A 14,516-nucleotide genomic window follows, 5' to 3' on the forward strand; every position below is an offset into this window, starting at 1 on the left:
TCTTATATTTAATATGCCTCTTATATTTAATAAGACAAATATGAGTTGTCTTTTTAAAAGTATGGCTTGTTTTAAGGTTGAAATTGGAAGAAACAGTGACCTCTAGTGGAAAAGGTGATGAACACAGAGAGTGAATAAGCTCTGTGGATTGCATTTAAGACAAATGATAAAAAAATAATAAAAATCATTTAACAGCAGCACAAAGTGTGACGATTTAGCATCATGTAACACAAGCAGACCTTTCTTTTTAGAATGTGAAGCCGAGTTTTTGCACTTTAACGCCCGTTTTTTCCATCACACAAACACACACAGCTTCAGAAACACACAATGGATATAAATGCAGGAACCTGATTCACCATTTTATGGTAGAAAGCTGAAATTAAAGAGCTCTTGGGTGTGTAGATAAACATATAGATAAAGGAGGAATGGCGAACCATCTCCTGAGCACACATGACTCCAGATATATTCTTGTTTCCCGCTAACAGAGTAACTCTTCATGACCTGAGATTAAATGTCAGATAGAAACTTTTAATGAAACAAGTAAATTCGTTACGTGATGTACAGTCACACACGTTACACACTTTGCCTCGTCTGGGATTTCAACTGAAAAAAGGAAACAAACAAAAAAGTCAACAGTCTTCGTGATTTTTTAAACCCTAAATGAATCCTTTAATTTCAGAATAAGTTTGTTTTCTTTTATAGTAATTCAATCTAAGTACTATTTATTTCTTTTTTTTAATAAGCAATATGAAAAGTATGACTCCAGTTCTTATTACTTTATCAACAGAGCTAACGCCGTCATGAGGAATGACTTTATTTCTCTGGGTTTTTATCATACAACATTATGAACCGTGAAATAATGTTGAGATCTCATACCAGCTTTCTTCCATGTGACACTTTCGATTTCCTATCTCTTTAAAACGGTCGGGATCCTCATGTCCGAGTGCAATCCATCAGCAGGATGAAAAAAAAACAACAATTATTACTGAAAAAAAATTAAAAAAAACAAACAAACAAACAAACAAACAAACAAAAAACATGACCAGATACTTCAAGACTATCCCGGGTTATGAAAATAACTGGAGAATTTCCTGATTGAGATAAATCATGATTCATTTCCATTTTGACTATTTTTTTCTCCTTCTTTTGTTTTTTTTTTCTTCTTTTTTGCAGTGATTTGTTGCGATGCTGTAGAACAGTCAGTGGAAGCCATACCTGTTGGGTTTAACAGTCCCCGTGGAGGTTTGAGGTGCTTGTCACAGCCCGAGTCTTTGTTTTTTTTGTGTGTGTTTTTGTTTAGTGTTTATTCTGTTATTCTGGGCCCGAGCTTATGCGTGTTTTTTTTTTTTTGCGTATTTCTCCTCGAGCCGGGTCAGACGCTGGTGATGGAGGCGAGGCAGTTGTTGGGTTTCTGCAGTTTCTCGGCCTGCGTGCTGGGAGCCTCGGCCACAGAGCGGAAGGAGAATGGAGTGCTAATCAGAGAGCTGCCCATGTGACCCGGACTCAGCGCTGGATTCTGACGTCGGTTACTCTCCACAATACTCGAGGTGTTAGATGCCAGACTTTCCCGCGTCCTAAAGGAGGAAGAGAAAAGGAAATTCAGACATATAAATGACAGGATGAAAAGAAGAGGAGAGAAAATAGAAGAACGATGAGATGAGATCGAAGGAGAACGAGAGAAAAGATGTGACATGAAGGGGAAAGAAAAAACATTGGAAAGAGAGAAGAGGAGGTAAAAGCAGAGAGAAAATGTCAGTAAAAGCAATGGAAAAAAAGAATAGTGAAGGATAAGAAAATGTTAAGAAAATGAAAATAACTTGAAAGAAGAGGAGAGAAAAGTATAGAAATACAAAGGAGAAATAAAAGAAAAAAGTAAAAATGGCACTGCAAAAAGACTGGAAGTCAAAAGGAGCATCAGAAAATGGAGATGAGGTTAAATGACAGTAATGATCCATTAATGATTGTTGAATTAGATGAGAGGAAAAAGAAAAATATCACAACATGGTGAAAACAAAGAGGAAACAAAAAGACAAAAGATGAAAACAAGAGGGACACAAGATATATAGTAACAAAAAAAAATTGAAAGTGAAAAAATTAAAAGTTTGGAAAAAATTTAAGAGGAGAGGAGGGAATAGAAATGAAACCTGAGAAATAGAGCAGAAGAACAGAGATGAGCTGAGAGGAGTAAAGAAGTCAGACAAAGCTCAAACAAGGGTGCGGAGAATAAAAGGAAATTAATGAAGAAAAGAGAAGAAAAGAGAGAATGAGGGGAAAAGGGTGACAAAATAAAAGTTGAGAACAGGACATAAAAGCAGAGGCAAAAAGAAAAGCGAGAAAAGGAGACAGAAAAATTTTGAAATACTCCATGTAAAGGAGGGAAGAGTAAGAGCAAAACAGAAATTAAAAACAAGAGTGAATGTAAGATAATAGGAAGCAAAAGAAAACCTTGAGGACACCAGAAAAGAAAAATGAATGACAGGAAGAAAGATCAGAACTGGGATAGATGTATAATTGAGGGAATGAAAGGAGTGAACAAAAGCTATGAGAAAAAGGTTTAATCTGACTAGCTGTGTTTTATGATCTTTTAGACTGTTTCAAATGTTCTTTCTAAAGAAGTTGTGACCTCAGAGATGCATCATTCTCCTGTGGTTTATAAACAGGAGGAGAGCGCAAGAGGAACTTTACAGCTCATAAAGAACACTAAACCGCTTAATGCTTTTCGCTCCACCACTCACCAGGAGCCAGAGGATGAAAGTCCAAGCAAAGTCTGCTGTGAAAGAATTATTCTTACGTAGTTTACAGATGAGGAACGGAAGCCGAAATCTTGTCACGTCGCCTAATGTTGCACCCACGTGGTGCAAACATGCACAGAAAGGATAGATTTATTCCAACAGGAGATTAAATGCTTACATGGCAAATATTTACCTACTGAATGTATTGAGTCAGACTGTTCTGACTGAGGTTGGTATGTGATACATTTTTATTATGATTGTCTGATTACTAGGGAAACATAGAGGTCCACAGCTGATGTCAAGAAAACAAATGTATATGTTGTTTGATTATGTACGTTTTTTATGGTGTCAGCTGAAAATTTGAATTGTAAAATGCAGATAAAAAATATTCTCTAGCAATCTCTAGCAATGTTTTGCTATGTTATGTGTGTGTTATGTGTTTGCTATGCAAATTTTCATTCATAAGTCATTCAGTTAAGTGGACAAAAATTCATAATCCAGTAAACAATTTTATCATTCTCTATACATAATAAAATTCTATGAATATGCAAACTAGAAACATGCTCAAACCTGCAAGGTCCACCCCTTTTACTAATAAAGAACTAGTGGAAGAGTATGTGTACTTTTTGTGATCTAGATGTACAATATAATGAAGTGCATTATGTATCCAAAAGGTATTTTAGAGTTAACAGAGAAAGAGCGAGAGATATGAGGTGATGGTCGTTCCATTATTTAATGACCTTAGTGCAGCCCTAGTGCAGTTATTAAATAAATACATAAATAAATAGATAAATAAATAAAGCACAACATTCTTTTCCACATGACTTTTGTGCAGTTTGTATCCACCAAACGGGGTTTACAACACTGTTAAAAACTTTTACCATTTGAAAGTAATCCCTCAAATAATCACCTTATTTTTCCAAAGTCTCTGTAATCTGATTACTGTCTATTTCTCTTTTTTGGAGTAAGAATGGATTAACTTTACTTATTTTGTATGACATAATCCTGTTATAAGCAGTTAGTCCTGCTGACACAGCAGACTAAGGTCAAAGACATGTGATCTTTAAGGGGTGAGCTGAAGAAAATCTCTTTCCTTTCCTGTTATGACTGTTACTTTACAATGAATGATGACTTTATTATCAAGCTTATTAATTTAAAAGAATTGTGAAGAAAATAGACATGAAAACAATGAAAACAGAGAACAAATTAGCATCTGATCCAGAAAAAACAGAGAGGAACAATGTTAGCCATTAACATATTTCAAAATAGCAGGCAGCATTATCTGCTAATAGCTTTGTGTGCTTCATTTTGAAAAGTAGCTAATAATTCTGTCATTAAATCATCCCATTAAACTCATGTTAAAAAATCTGTTTTCAACAACCATCATTCTGTTTTTTTTGCCCTTAAAATCACTTATTACTGTATTAAACAATGTAAAAATAAATTCACTTGTGTTAGGCTAATCATAAACTAGCATGCTTCGGTAGCTACTGTAACTAAAATGAAACCTAGCATGACTACTGACCATGCACTCTAGCTAACCCAAAACTGTTTATCTTTAAATTAAATACTAAATGTCTTATTTACTTAATATTTAGAATGATATTATTATGACAGAATGAACACCTTCTAGACATACCTATGAAAAGACCTGCTGCATGAATCACCTTTTGTGTTAAAAGAATCTGATCTGAGTTTTTTTTTTTCACCCCTACAAATAGCTTCATATTAAAATAAATATTAAACTGTGTCAAAATAATACACTTGATCCTTAGCAAGTAGTCTTAGCTAGCTACAGTAGGCTTTACCAGCAACTAGAAGTTTTTTATTTATTATAACAAATTACAACATTATGTGGCTACACCACAAATTAATTTCATAATACAGTAGGACGTGTTTAACATGCCATTACAGCTCTCCATGGTTTCTATTTTGAACTGTGAAACAATCATGTGGTTAATAAATTCTTACCTAGCTATTTATCTAGCTAATTTGACTTGCTATTACACCACATATTATTATTATTATTATATTATTATTATTTTTTTAATTACTTTATTGTTTTATTTTTATTTAAATCTTTTCTGCCATCTTTATATGTCTTCTTCTTTATTTTCATCAGGAGTTTGTTCTGTAATGAAAGAGAATTTCCCCACTGGGATCAATAAAGTAATTCTGATTCTGATTCTATTAGTAGAATTTACCACCATGTGGTGTTTTAAACAAAGCAATGACTTCCTTTCACTGTCGACGTGTTAAGGATGTTAGTTCAGAGCCCTTATGAGCAGACATTACGCAGGATACGCTGTGTTTGTAAGATTTCGTCTTTTAGAAAAAAAAGTCAAGCAGTGGTTTTTAAATGAAAACAAGAGGAGTTAAGACAAAAAATACATCATTTTGATTTGTTACCCTGAATTTTTTTTTCAGGATCGCTGATGTAAGTTGAGTGTCTAAATGGTACACTAAAGCCCAATCCCAATTCTATTTTCTACCCCTTCCCCTACCCCTCGCCCCTTCCCCTTGTCCCTTGAAACAAAGTGGAAAGGGGAAGGGTTAAAATATTTCCCCTAAGAAATGGGACACCACTACAACACTGTTATACGTCATTATACGTATCCGTTCATTTACATGTACACATACAGTATGGCCGTAAGCAAAACAAACAATGCGTTATCAAAAGCTCGGCAAACTGCCGTGCTACTGAACTTTCATATTTGTTTGTAGCATGCAGTAAAGTGTATATGACATAAAAATATATTTTTGTAATATTGCGCAATCTGCACTATCCGCTAGCAAACTTTAGCGTTTTTTTTGCAAACGTTTTTTTACAAAACATCACCATAAACACAAACACAAGACTAAAATTAATATACATATAATGAAAACTTGTCATAAAAATCCTTATTAATGGCAAAAATTCGTAAAATTTACGGGTCTGCTTGCTCGAGTGAGCGGCCATCTTGAAAATTTCGTTAGCCCTTCGTTTGAAGTGAGGTCCCGAAAAATCTTCGTTTGGAGGGCTATCTGGCCCTTCCCCTTACCCCTACCCCTCCAACCAAAAGAGAAATGAGACACCCCTACCCCTTCACGTGAACGCGCCAAATGGAGGGGTAGGGCTAAGTGTAGGGGTAAGGGGTAGAATTGGGATTGGGCTTAAGTGGTACCTTTGCTAGTTGATAAGTCGCTTAATTAGCACAAAGGCTTGTTATCAGCACCTAGCTAAATGAAAGTAGGTTCCACACACAAAGCTTCCTACATATAGTCAAGATCTCCCCAACCAAAAAAATCCACTTTTGAATGGACCACATGAGGACGGAAAGTGATGGTGTGAGAAAATACTTTGAATTGTGGTTGGGATCTGATATAAGTGAGTTCAAAAACAAGAAACACAAGGATAATCCTAAAAAATCTTTTGCAGAAGCTCCAATAGATCTACATCCTAAGCACAAATGGTAAAGTTAAACATGGCAAGACACTCTAAATAACTCCTTGTACCTCCATGCTAATCTGCATGACTTAAACCATCAGACTTACCGTGGTGAGTTGAATCCACTGTCGACGGTCACGCTACTGCTGTCCATACTGTCCAGGCGTGCTGAGTGCGCTGACTTTTGGCTGTTGGTGTTCTCATTCTCCTTGGGGCTCAGCAGAGTCAGGTTATTCTCAAACTTCCTTTGTAAATCTCGCTCCTTTTCTCGTTCCAGCAGCCACTGCATAGTCCCGCCCCCAACCACACCCCCAACACTGACTCCACCCCCACCACCACTCTCTCCTCCCCCGGTCCTAACCTTTCCCTCTGGTGGAGCCGTCTCTTTATGAGAGGCTTCCTCCACCTCCTCATCGTCGTCATCCGACACGTTGTAGTAGTCAAAAGCGGCCTCTGATGTAGACGGGATTCCCTGTTCCGGACCTGTAGGTGCTGGAACGGATGCGGGTGAAGGGCCAGAGCTAGATGGGGGCTGGGGTTCCAGAGTATCAAGCACCTCAGACGACTTCATGTGCGGGGTCTTTCGCAATGTGCCTGACTTGGAGTAGCCAGTGTCAACATAGCTCATTGTCAAGATGCTGTGTGGTGGCTTAAACAAAGTGTCCTTGCTGAAAATCTCTTTCCTCTTATCCACCATCACACCACTACCACCTCCACCTCCTCCCCCAGGGTCAGCATTGTGTTGCTGATGCTGTATTAAACGACCACTAGAATTGGGCTCTGGAGTCTGGCTCGGCGTGGGTTTACCAGATCCATTGTGTCCCTTGGAGGTTGAGGTATCCTCTTTGTACTCCATGGGATGAGGGGAAGTGAGGTGCGGTGTCTGCCGATCAGCTGGCGATCCTTTGCAGACTCCGTCTGATGGCGTTAAAGTGTCGTGGTCAGATTTGCCCAGTGGTAACGGGGCTGTTAGGATTGTTTCATTCGACGTATTGCACTGGAAGTAGTCATCTGCCAGAGGCTTGGGCGACAGGGCCTTCATGTCGCTGTAGGCTGGCAGGCTGTCCCTGCTCTTGTTTCGCTCCAAAGGAGTGTCCAGGCTCATCTTGCCCATATCAGGAACAGACATCTCGGAGCTGAACTTAGCAGCCGAAAACATGATGCGTGAATAGTGGGACGATTTTTGTGATGAGGCCCTAAGCGTCCCATCATCGGTGTAGTAGCGGTTTCGGTGATCCGGACTGCGATCATAGTCTTCAGGAGGTCCTAACAGGGAGCTTCCACCTCCAAGTGGACCTTTGGAGTTGTCCATCGATCGCGATCTTTCCTTGGCTTTATCCGTTCGTTCATTTCGAGATTTGCGGTCCTGTGTGTGGCTGTGACTCCGATGCACCCTTGAATGGGAAGTCCCACGTGAAGGCTCTGGGAATGGCATTTCTGTCCGCCTCTTCGCTAGCTCCCCTGATACGTCCCATTCAGGGGTAACTGGGAAATATGATTCAGCAATGTTAGGGTTGCTGTGGACGAGGTAGGCAGCGCCACTCCTTCGCTCTACTGTATACATCCCCTCCCTGGGTGAGCGCACTAGTGACTGACTAAAGAATCTGTAATCCCGATCCAATCCAACCGCTGCCAGGTCAAGATTGGAACTCTCAGATGGATCGCCGCGAGAGGCACGAGTCTTACTATGTGAGCGTGATTTCCCATGTGGGACACGACGGTGACCTCGGCTGCGACGGCTTCGGGCACTGTGCTGAGCAGATGAATTGGCCTTACAGCGCTGGGCACGCTCCTCCTCTAAACGCTTCATCACAGCTGTATGCCGTGCCACATTTTCCACCGTCAAGTCTGGATTGATGCGCCGAATAATCTCCATCTCCACCTCACGAGGAATCGAAACAGAAGATGGTGTGTCCTCATCCCTCAGAGGCCATTCCTCTGGTGGGAACTGTGCAGAAAAGGTTGCCAGCTGCTTTGTTTTGTCTTTCCTGAAGCTCAGACGGAAAAGCTTCAACCCAAACTTTTTTGATTGCCTTTCGCTGCTGCCCCCAGTACTCCCTTCCTTTTTCTTGGTCAAAGTGTCCGTCTTATACGTAAAGGAAGGATTGGTCCTGCTCTTATCTGGATCTGATGGGTGTTGCGTGGTTGCCGGTGGAGGTGGGGGCTGTGGGTATGAGGGAGGATCTCCTTTAGGTTCTTTCGGTGACTTCCTTTGTAATGTGGTGTGATTGCTAGGCACCTCATCGCGGTAGGAGTTGTAAGAATCGCAGTGGTTTTTGTGATTTAGTCGTTCACGCACACAGCCCGATGTGGAAGGGGTGATTGTGCCAGACTGTGGTGATGTACACTGCTGTTGCTGTTGTTGCTGCTGCTGTTGTTGTTGTTGTTGTTGCTGCTGTTGTTGTTGCTGTTGTTGTTGTTGCTGCTGCTGCCGATCATCCAGGTGATACCATTTGCTGTTGGTGCGAATGAGGGAAGGAGTGATGAAGTAAGTTTGCGGTGTGACGATGAAGTAGCCCTCAGGTGTGGGGTAGATCTTCCGCTCTCGAACCAGCATGTTAAGTGTGTGACGCAGGATCTCTGGAGTCGGTGTTGGTACACCTGAGGATAAAAGGCAGAAGAAAAAAGATAAGTGTGTATTCTGCCCTAAGTTCTGACATTAGTTCAGATATTATCTTATAATTTATTACTGGGCTCTTAAGCAGCCAAAAACAGTCTAAAGTTAGTTCTAAAATAGTTTCAAATTAATCAAGACTAATTTCTTAAAGTTTCAACTATGATAATATGCAAATAGTCAAATAAGGTGACACTGTCTATTAAAACTAATAAAGAATCCAAGGGACAAGCAAGTGAGCATAATGCAAAACTAGGGATATATATATATAAAAAAAAAAATTCATTTATTCCTAGTCGTAATAGTTTTGAAAAATTCTTCCAAACCAACATCTGTTACTTTGTGACAATATGTGTTGAATCTTAGTGTACACGGTTGTGGTAATGAACAGTCAACAGAAAATGACTGCAACATAGAAACATATTACAAGATTAATAGTTAAGACAAAACAGACTTTGCTTAAATCACAAGTTCATCACAAGCTGCAAACACTAGCCAGGTAAGAGAAAAAAAGAGAAAAGTAAGATTTTTTTCAACTGAAACAAACCCTCCCACCCCCCATAATCTACTTTAACATTTGTCAACATGAGCCAAATAATTTAGCTAGCGCATGCACTTAATTAATATCGAATCAATGCTTTATATAAAAAAAAATGTGCATGGACAGACACGTGTGTTTCTCATGACCATTGTTCCACAGCATATGGTATCAACAAATTAAAAAATTAGAATTTAAATAAATCAGTCTATTTAAATACAGGTCCTGTGTTTTGTTAAAAATATAATTTATTATTTACAGACCATAGCTTTATTTCTCCAAAGGAACACCTGTGGTCGCAAACCTCCTACATAATTAGAAAAATAATCTGAAGAAGATCAGGGACTCTAATATAAATGTTATACAACCTAAATATTGTTTTGTGACACAACATAAAAAAGAAAAAGTATTTTAAACCCATGGCTGTTACACAGCAGAGGCCTGAGCACACAGAGTACACAATGTCCTTATTTTCTCTGGTCCTTGTATTACCTCAATCAGCTTTACCACACATACATACACACACACACGCACACACACAGAATCAAGCAGGATAAAGCAGAACATAAGCTATAACTGGTCAGGGTTAAGTATTGCCCACCATTACATCATACCCTGGCAGTTGCCATAACAACATGACGCAACTATGGATACTACACGTTTTTTTCTGCCACCTCCAACGTTGGGAAGTAGTAAACATGGCGCTAATTTCAAGCGAGTTTGAACGTCCTGCGCTTTAATTGTAATTTGGTAAAACTTGAATTACATGTTTACTCCTGCATTCATCTGATTTTATTCAGCAGTTGTTTTTGTCTCATAGAACTGGATTCAGAGTTAGCATGTTTTGTCTGAATTTAATATTGAAATTGCACACAATTCTTAATCTTCTATTTAGTCATGAAAGAGTAAGCTGCCTTTCCCACATTCCTGAACCTGAATTGAAATACTTGGTCACCCTTTTGATACTTAAAACTAAACATATTACACGTTAGCTACAAAATGTTAAAAAAATGCTTAAGAATCACCTACAGTAGGACCCCACAATTATTATGCATAATTTTGTGATAAATATATTTTTTTTTTACTATGGAAAAGGCTACTGTGAGCCTGCGCATTTGATAGGTAAATTTTGTGTACTTCTGTACTATAACGCAGGTACAAAATTAAATAGAGCACTTCTACTTTAACTTGGGTAAAGGATTTATGTACTTTGCCCAACTCTGTACAGATGCTGTGCACTGCTGTAATAAACCTCACCATAATCATTGTTGTATCTTTTTTATTTATTATTGAGCTTTTCGACAACCGGTTTTATAACAGGTTGACTTCTAACTCCAGTCCAGTACACGCGATAAAAGGATAATGGCACACAGAAGCAGACGACGTTTTCGGTTTGCTGCAGGTGAATAATTTAGGTTCGTCTTTTAATGTCATAAATACGAGAAAGAATCAAATAGGCATTGAGTATTTTATTTAAACGCAACCTTCAACCAACCTTCTCCAACTTTTTTTGGAGTTCAAAATGTTTTTGGTGCATGCTAAAATAACAGTTTTCTCTGTAGTAGTTAATAGATTTCATAAATGCAACACACTATAGTTTTTTTTTTAGCTTAAAGGTAAAAGTGTTATTTTAATTTTAGATGCCAAAGGGTTTTGTGGCTCCCGGTGTTTTCTTTTCTGTGGGAAACGGGTCCAATTGGCTCTTGTGCCAGTGTTGTGCTTAGGGTTGCCGACTCCTGTTTTAGAGCATACTATTTAGTAGTCTAGTTTAAAGCACGGATGTGTAAAAAAGAAAAGAATGACACATGACCTGGTACAAACAAGAAAGTTTCCATTGTGTACCACAACATTTCTGGTGTGCATGAGAAAATATATGAGGGTCAATTTTAGTGATTAGGAGTAAAGGTACAAAAAATGCGTTATCTGAGGGGTGTGTCAGCTAGAGCATGATATGGGATTGCTGCAATGTTGCTACAAGGCTACATTTTTTAAATCTGTAACTACTTTTCAAAACTTGCTTCATGATCTCTCCTGAACTGCAATGTACCATACTAAACTTTTTGATAAGCTCCCTATGAGTTTCTACAATCTCAAGATCGGGATCAAATTCTGGAATGTGAGAAGGCTTCTTAAAAAATGTGGGGTGGCCGTTTGAGTGAAACAAAGGCATGCCCCTGTCATGCATGATTCTAATCTTGAACTGAAGCACATTCTTTTTGCCTGATATTGGCTCGAGTAAGGAGCAAGATACTGGTAAAAAAAAAATCTTTATTTTAATCCTCACCATCTTCTCATTCAGATTTCAATTCAGTTTAATTTATGTAGCACTTATGTGCATTATATTACAGAAATCCAATCCATCATAAACATATCTTTAGAAGCATGTGGTAGCCTCGCCTCTCTATGGTTGCTGATGTAGGAGGGCCATAACATGACAGGAGGATTTTGGACACAATTAAATAAAAAAGAAAATTGTGGGAAAAAAAAGTTTTAAAATCACATTTTATATGCCTGATTTGTTTTCTCGTTTAAAGGTGTTAAACCTAATGTGAAATATGTGCAGATAAATCATATAATTGGAATGGAATACTCCAAAAATTTTAAATTTCCTATGTAAATAATGACATATTATAACTCGATTAGTACTTTAAATACGGCACATGAACCCAGGTAGACACTACATGACTTTTAAAAGCTAAAATTACTGGTTTGCTCCCTGGATGGGATTTTGGCACCCCACCCAGGGTATACTACGTCTCGTACCCCAAATCACCTGGGATGGGCTCCAGGCCTTGTACAGTGCTATAGAGTTTGAGTGAGTTTATCTCACATAGCAGTAATCACACTACAAGATGAAGCACAATCAAGGCTCTTCTACAGCTATTAAGCACATGCATGTGTTGTCAGCAAAGCTCAGGCTAATCGGATATTGACAGAGTTGTAGTGATTCAGTCATCATGTGCTGTTTCTCGCTTCCTCAGCAGAAGATCCAGTTAACAGTTCACATAAAGGCTTCACGAGGTTCCTCAGGAGAGACATTAACTCCGACCACTGGCTTTTCTGATCAATATTTAATTGTGTTTTTCTGAGTTCAGACCACACCTTAACTAAATCCAGAGCACTTTAAGGAGTGCCTGTAAATCTGGAAAACATTTATAATGTTAAAATTGGGTGATTGCATGTTAAATTCACAAATCAATCAGAAGGTAATTTTTCGTTTTTTTAATCTGCACAAAGTATTAAACCTTTTGACACAGGAAAACCGTACTGTTTCTTCAGCCACAAACAGATTTCCAACTTAAGATCAGTATCAAACATAAACAGGGCCAGAGGTAGCTCAGTGGTTAAGGCATTGGACTACGGTTTGGAAAATCCCAGGTTCAAACCCCACAACCACCAAGTTGCCACTGTTGGTGCCTTGAGCAAGGCCCTTAACCCTCAACTGTTCAGATGTTTAATGAGATAAAGATGTAAGTCGCTCTGGATAAGAGTGTCTGCCAAATGCCTAAACAAACGATACTGAAGAGCATGGGTAAGAGTATTGGTAATTTCTGAACTGCTTATATAAATACAGCATTTGTGACATCAAGCATATCGTCATGGAAGATGTTATAATTTGCATGGGTTGTAAAAAAATTAATACCATTTGATATTGTTATTTATTCCTCATGCATGTTGTTTTACTCAAGACCTTTATAATAATTCTACCATCATCACTCAGTGAAGTTGGGCCCATAATCTGTTAGCTACTAATACCCCTGTCTCACCTACATGGTTTCGCGTAGTGGCCGTACGGTTCATCATGATTTACCGCGAGTTTTGGCGCTGTGATTACGTTTCCATTTTTCAGCGCGTCGGCCCTCACAGAAGCTTGCAGACTTTGCAGAACTTAGCGAAACGTCGGGTGGTCACTCGCGGCGGCTCACGGTGCGTAATACTGCTTCTCATCGCGAATCAAACCACATAGGTAAGATAGGGGTATAAATGCAGGAATAACAGAGGGGGGGGGCGGGTTATCAGGGGCGGGGCTTGTAGGACGACTTTCACACACACAACGGAATGACTGCTGTCTGGCTTACGGATTACATAAATTGTCTAAATAACGGATTACATTTTTGAAAATATGACTAAATAACTGAGTACTTAAATGGTGGACCTAATGCGTTAGATTACTCGTTACTGTGTTACTTTTAAACAAAGTTTTCTGTTTCTCTTCGTGTAACCGTACTATATTTTATAACCTATTATATTATATTATATTATATTATATTGATGTCAATCAATTATAAATATAATCTAGTTAATCACAGGCATAGACTGTGATTAATCACAATTAATCTCAATTTTAAAATACTCAGATTTACTTGGATTCTAAACATGCAATGTTAAAATAAAGAAATGCATAATCAACTGGAAATGCATTTCTGGAAACAGATTATGCAGTTTTATAATATCTCAAACATTAACATTTCACAAATATTAAATTAAAATCTAACTTGCAGCGACATTCATATTGTGAGCCCTGTTCGCTCCTATAGCGGTGACAAAAGGTGTTTCTTCTGTATTTACCATGTACAAGTAGTGCAGTTGCAGTTGCCATTTGTCATCTATTAGGTGTGCTGTCAGACTGAGGTAGGTATGGTTACTTACTGATGACCAGTGGTCTCTTAAGTAAGTGCAATAAGTGCATGCTGATTTTGCCAACTGCCTCACTTTCATAACTTTATTCAGTATCTTACATTTACTGTGTTCTTGTAAAAAGAGTTACTATTGAAGGTAACTTGGGCACACAATTTTGGTTTTATTTAAACTTCCATCTAGAAGGTTCTCATATTAAAATCTGCTGTTCCGACACCTGGTGATTTTTCCTGACTCATCTTATTACCCACTGCCATTAAACCTGCCATTATCACACACAGCCAGGTAACCACACTTTGATTATGGGAAGCCAATAGAGTCAAACTTGATCATATGATTAATTTACGTAAAAAAATGGCAATGTGTTAAAATTTCTAGATCGATTACATGCATTAACGTGGTAACATTAACAGTTAATATTGAATAATTGTTAGTATTGTTTTTCTTTATTGTGTGTATGTCATTTGTATGTGATCATTTTTTAAGCCTAACAGACATCGTAAATGTCATCCCATAAATAAGTAAAAAAAAAAAAAACATTACTGCTGTAATTTCCCATCATGCTTT

General features: G+C 38.3%; 1 protein-coding gene across 2 annotated transcripts in view; it reads right to left on the reverse strand.

Moving 5' to 3' along the window:
- Positions 1-507: 507 nt before the first annotated feature.
- Positions 508-14,516, reverse strand: part of stox2a (storkhead box 2a) — a 56,285-nt gene continuing 42,276 nt past the window's right edge. For both annotated transcript variants that reach the window (XM_053502842.1, XM_053502843.1), the window contains exons 3-4: positions 6,267-8,760; positions 508-1,574 (exon numbers count right to left, since the gene is read on the reverse strand). In XM_053502842.1, the coding sequence (XP_053358817.1) occupies positions 1,373-1,574; positions 6,267-8,760 (2,696 nt within the window). In that variant the 3' untranslated portion in view covers positions 508-1,372. The remainder of the gene's footprint in view (positions 1,575-6,266; positions 8,761-14,516) is intronic.

This window comes from Clarias gariepinus, chromosome 8 (genome assembly GCF_024256425.1).
Source record: "Clarias gariepinus isolate MV-2021 ecotype Netherlands chromosome 8, CGAR_prim_01v2, whole genome shotgun sequence".
NCBI lineage: Eukaryota > Metazoa > Chordata > Actinopteri > Siluriformes > Clariidae > Clarias > Clarias gariepinus.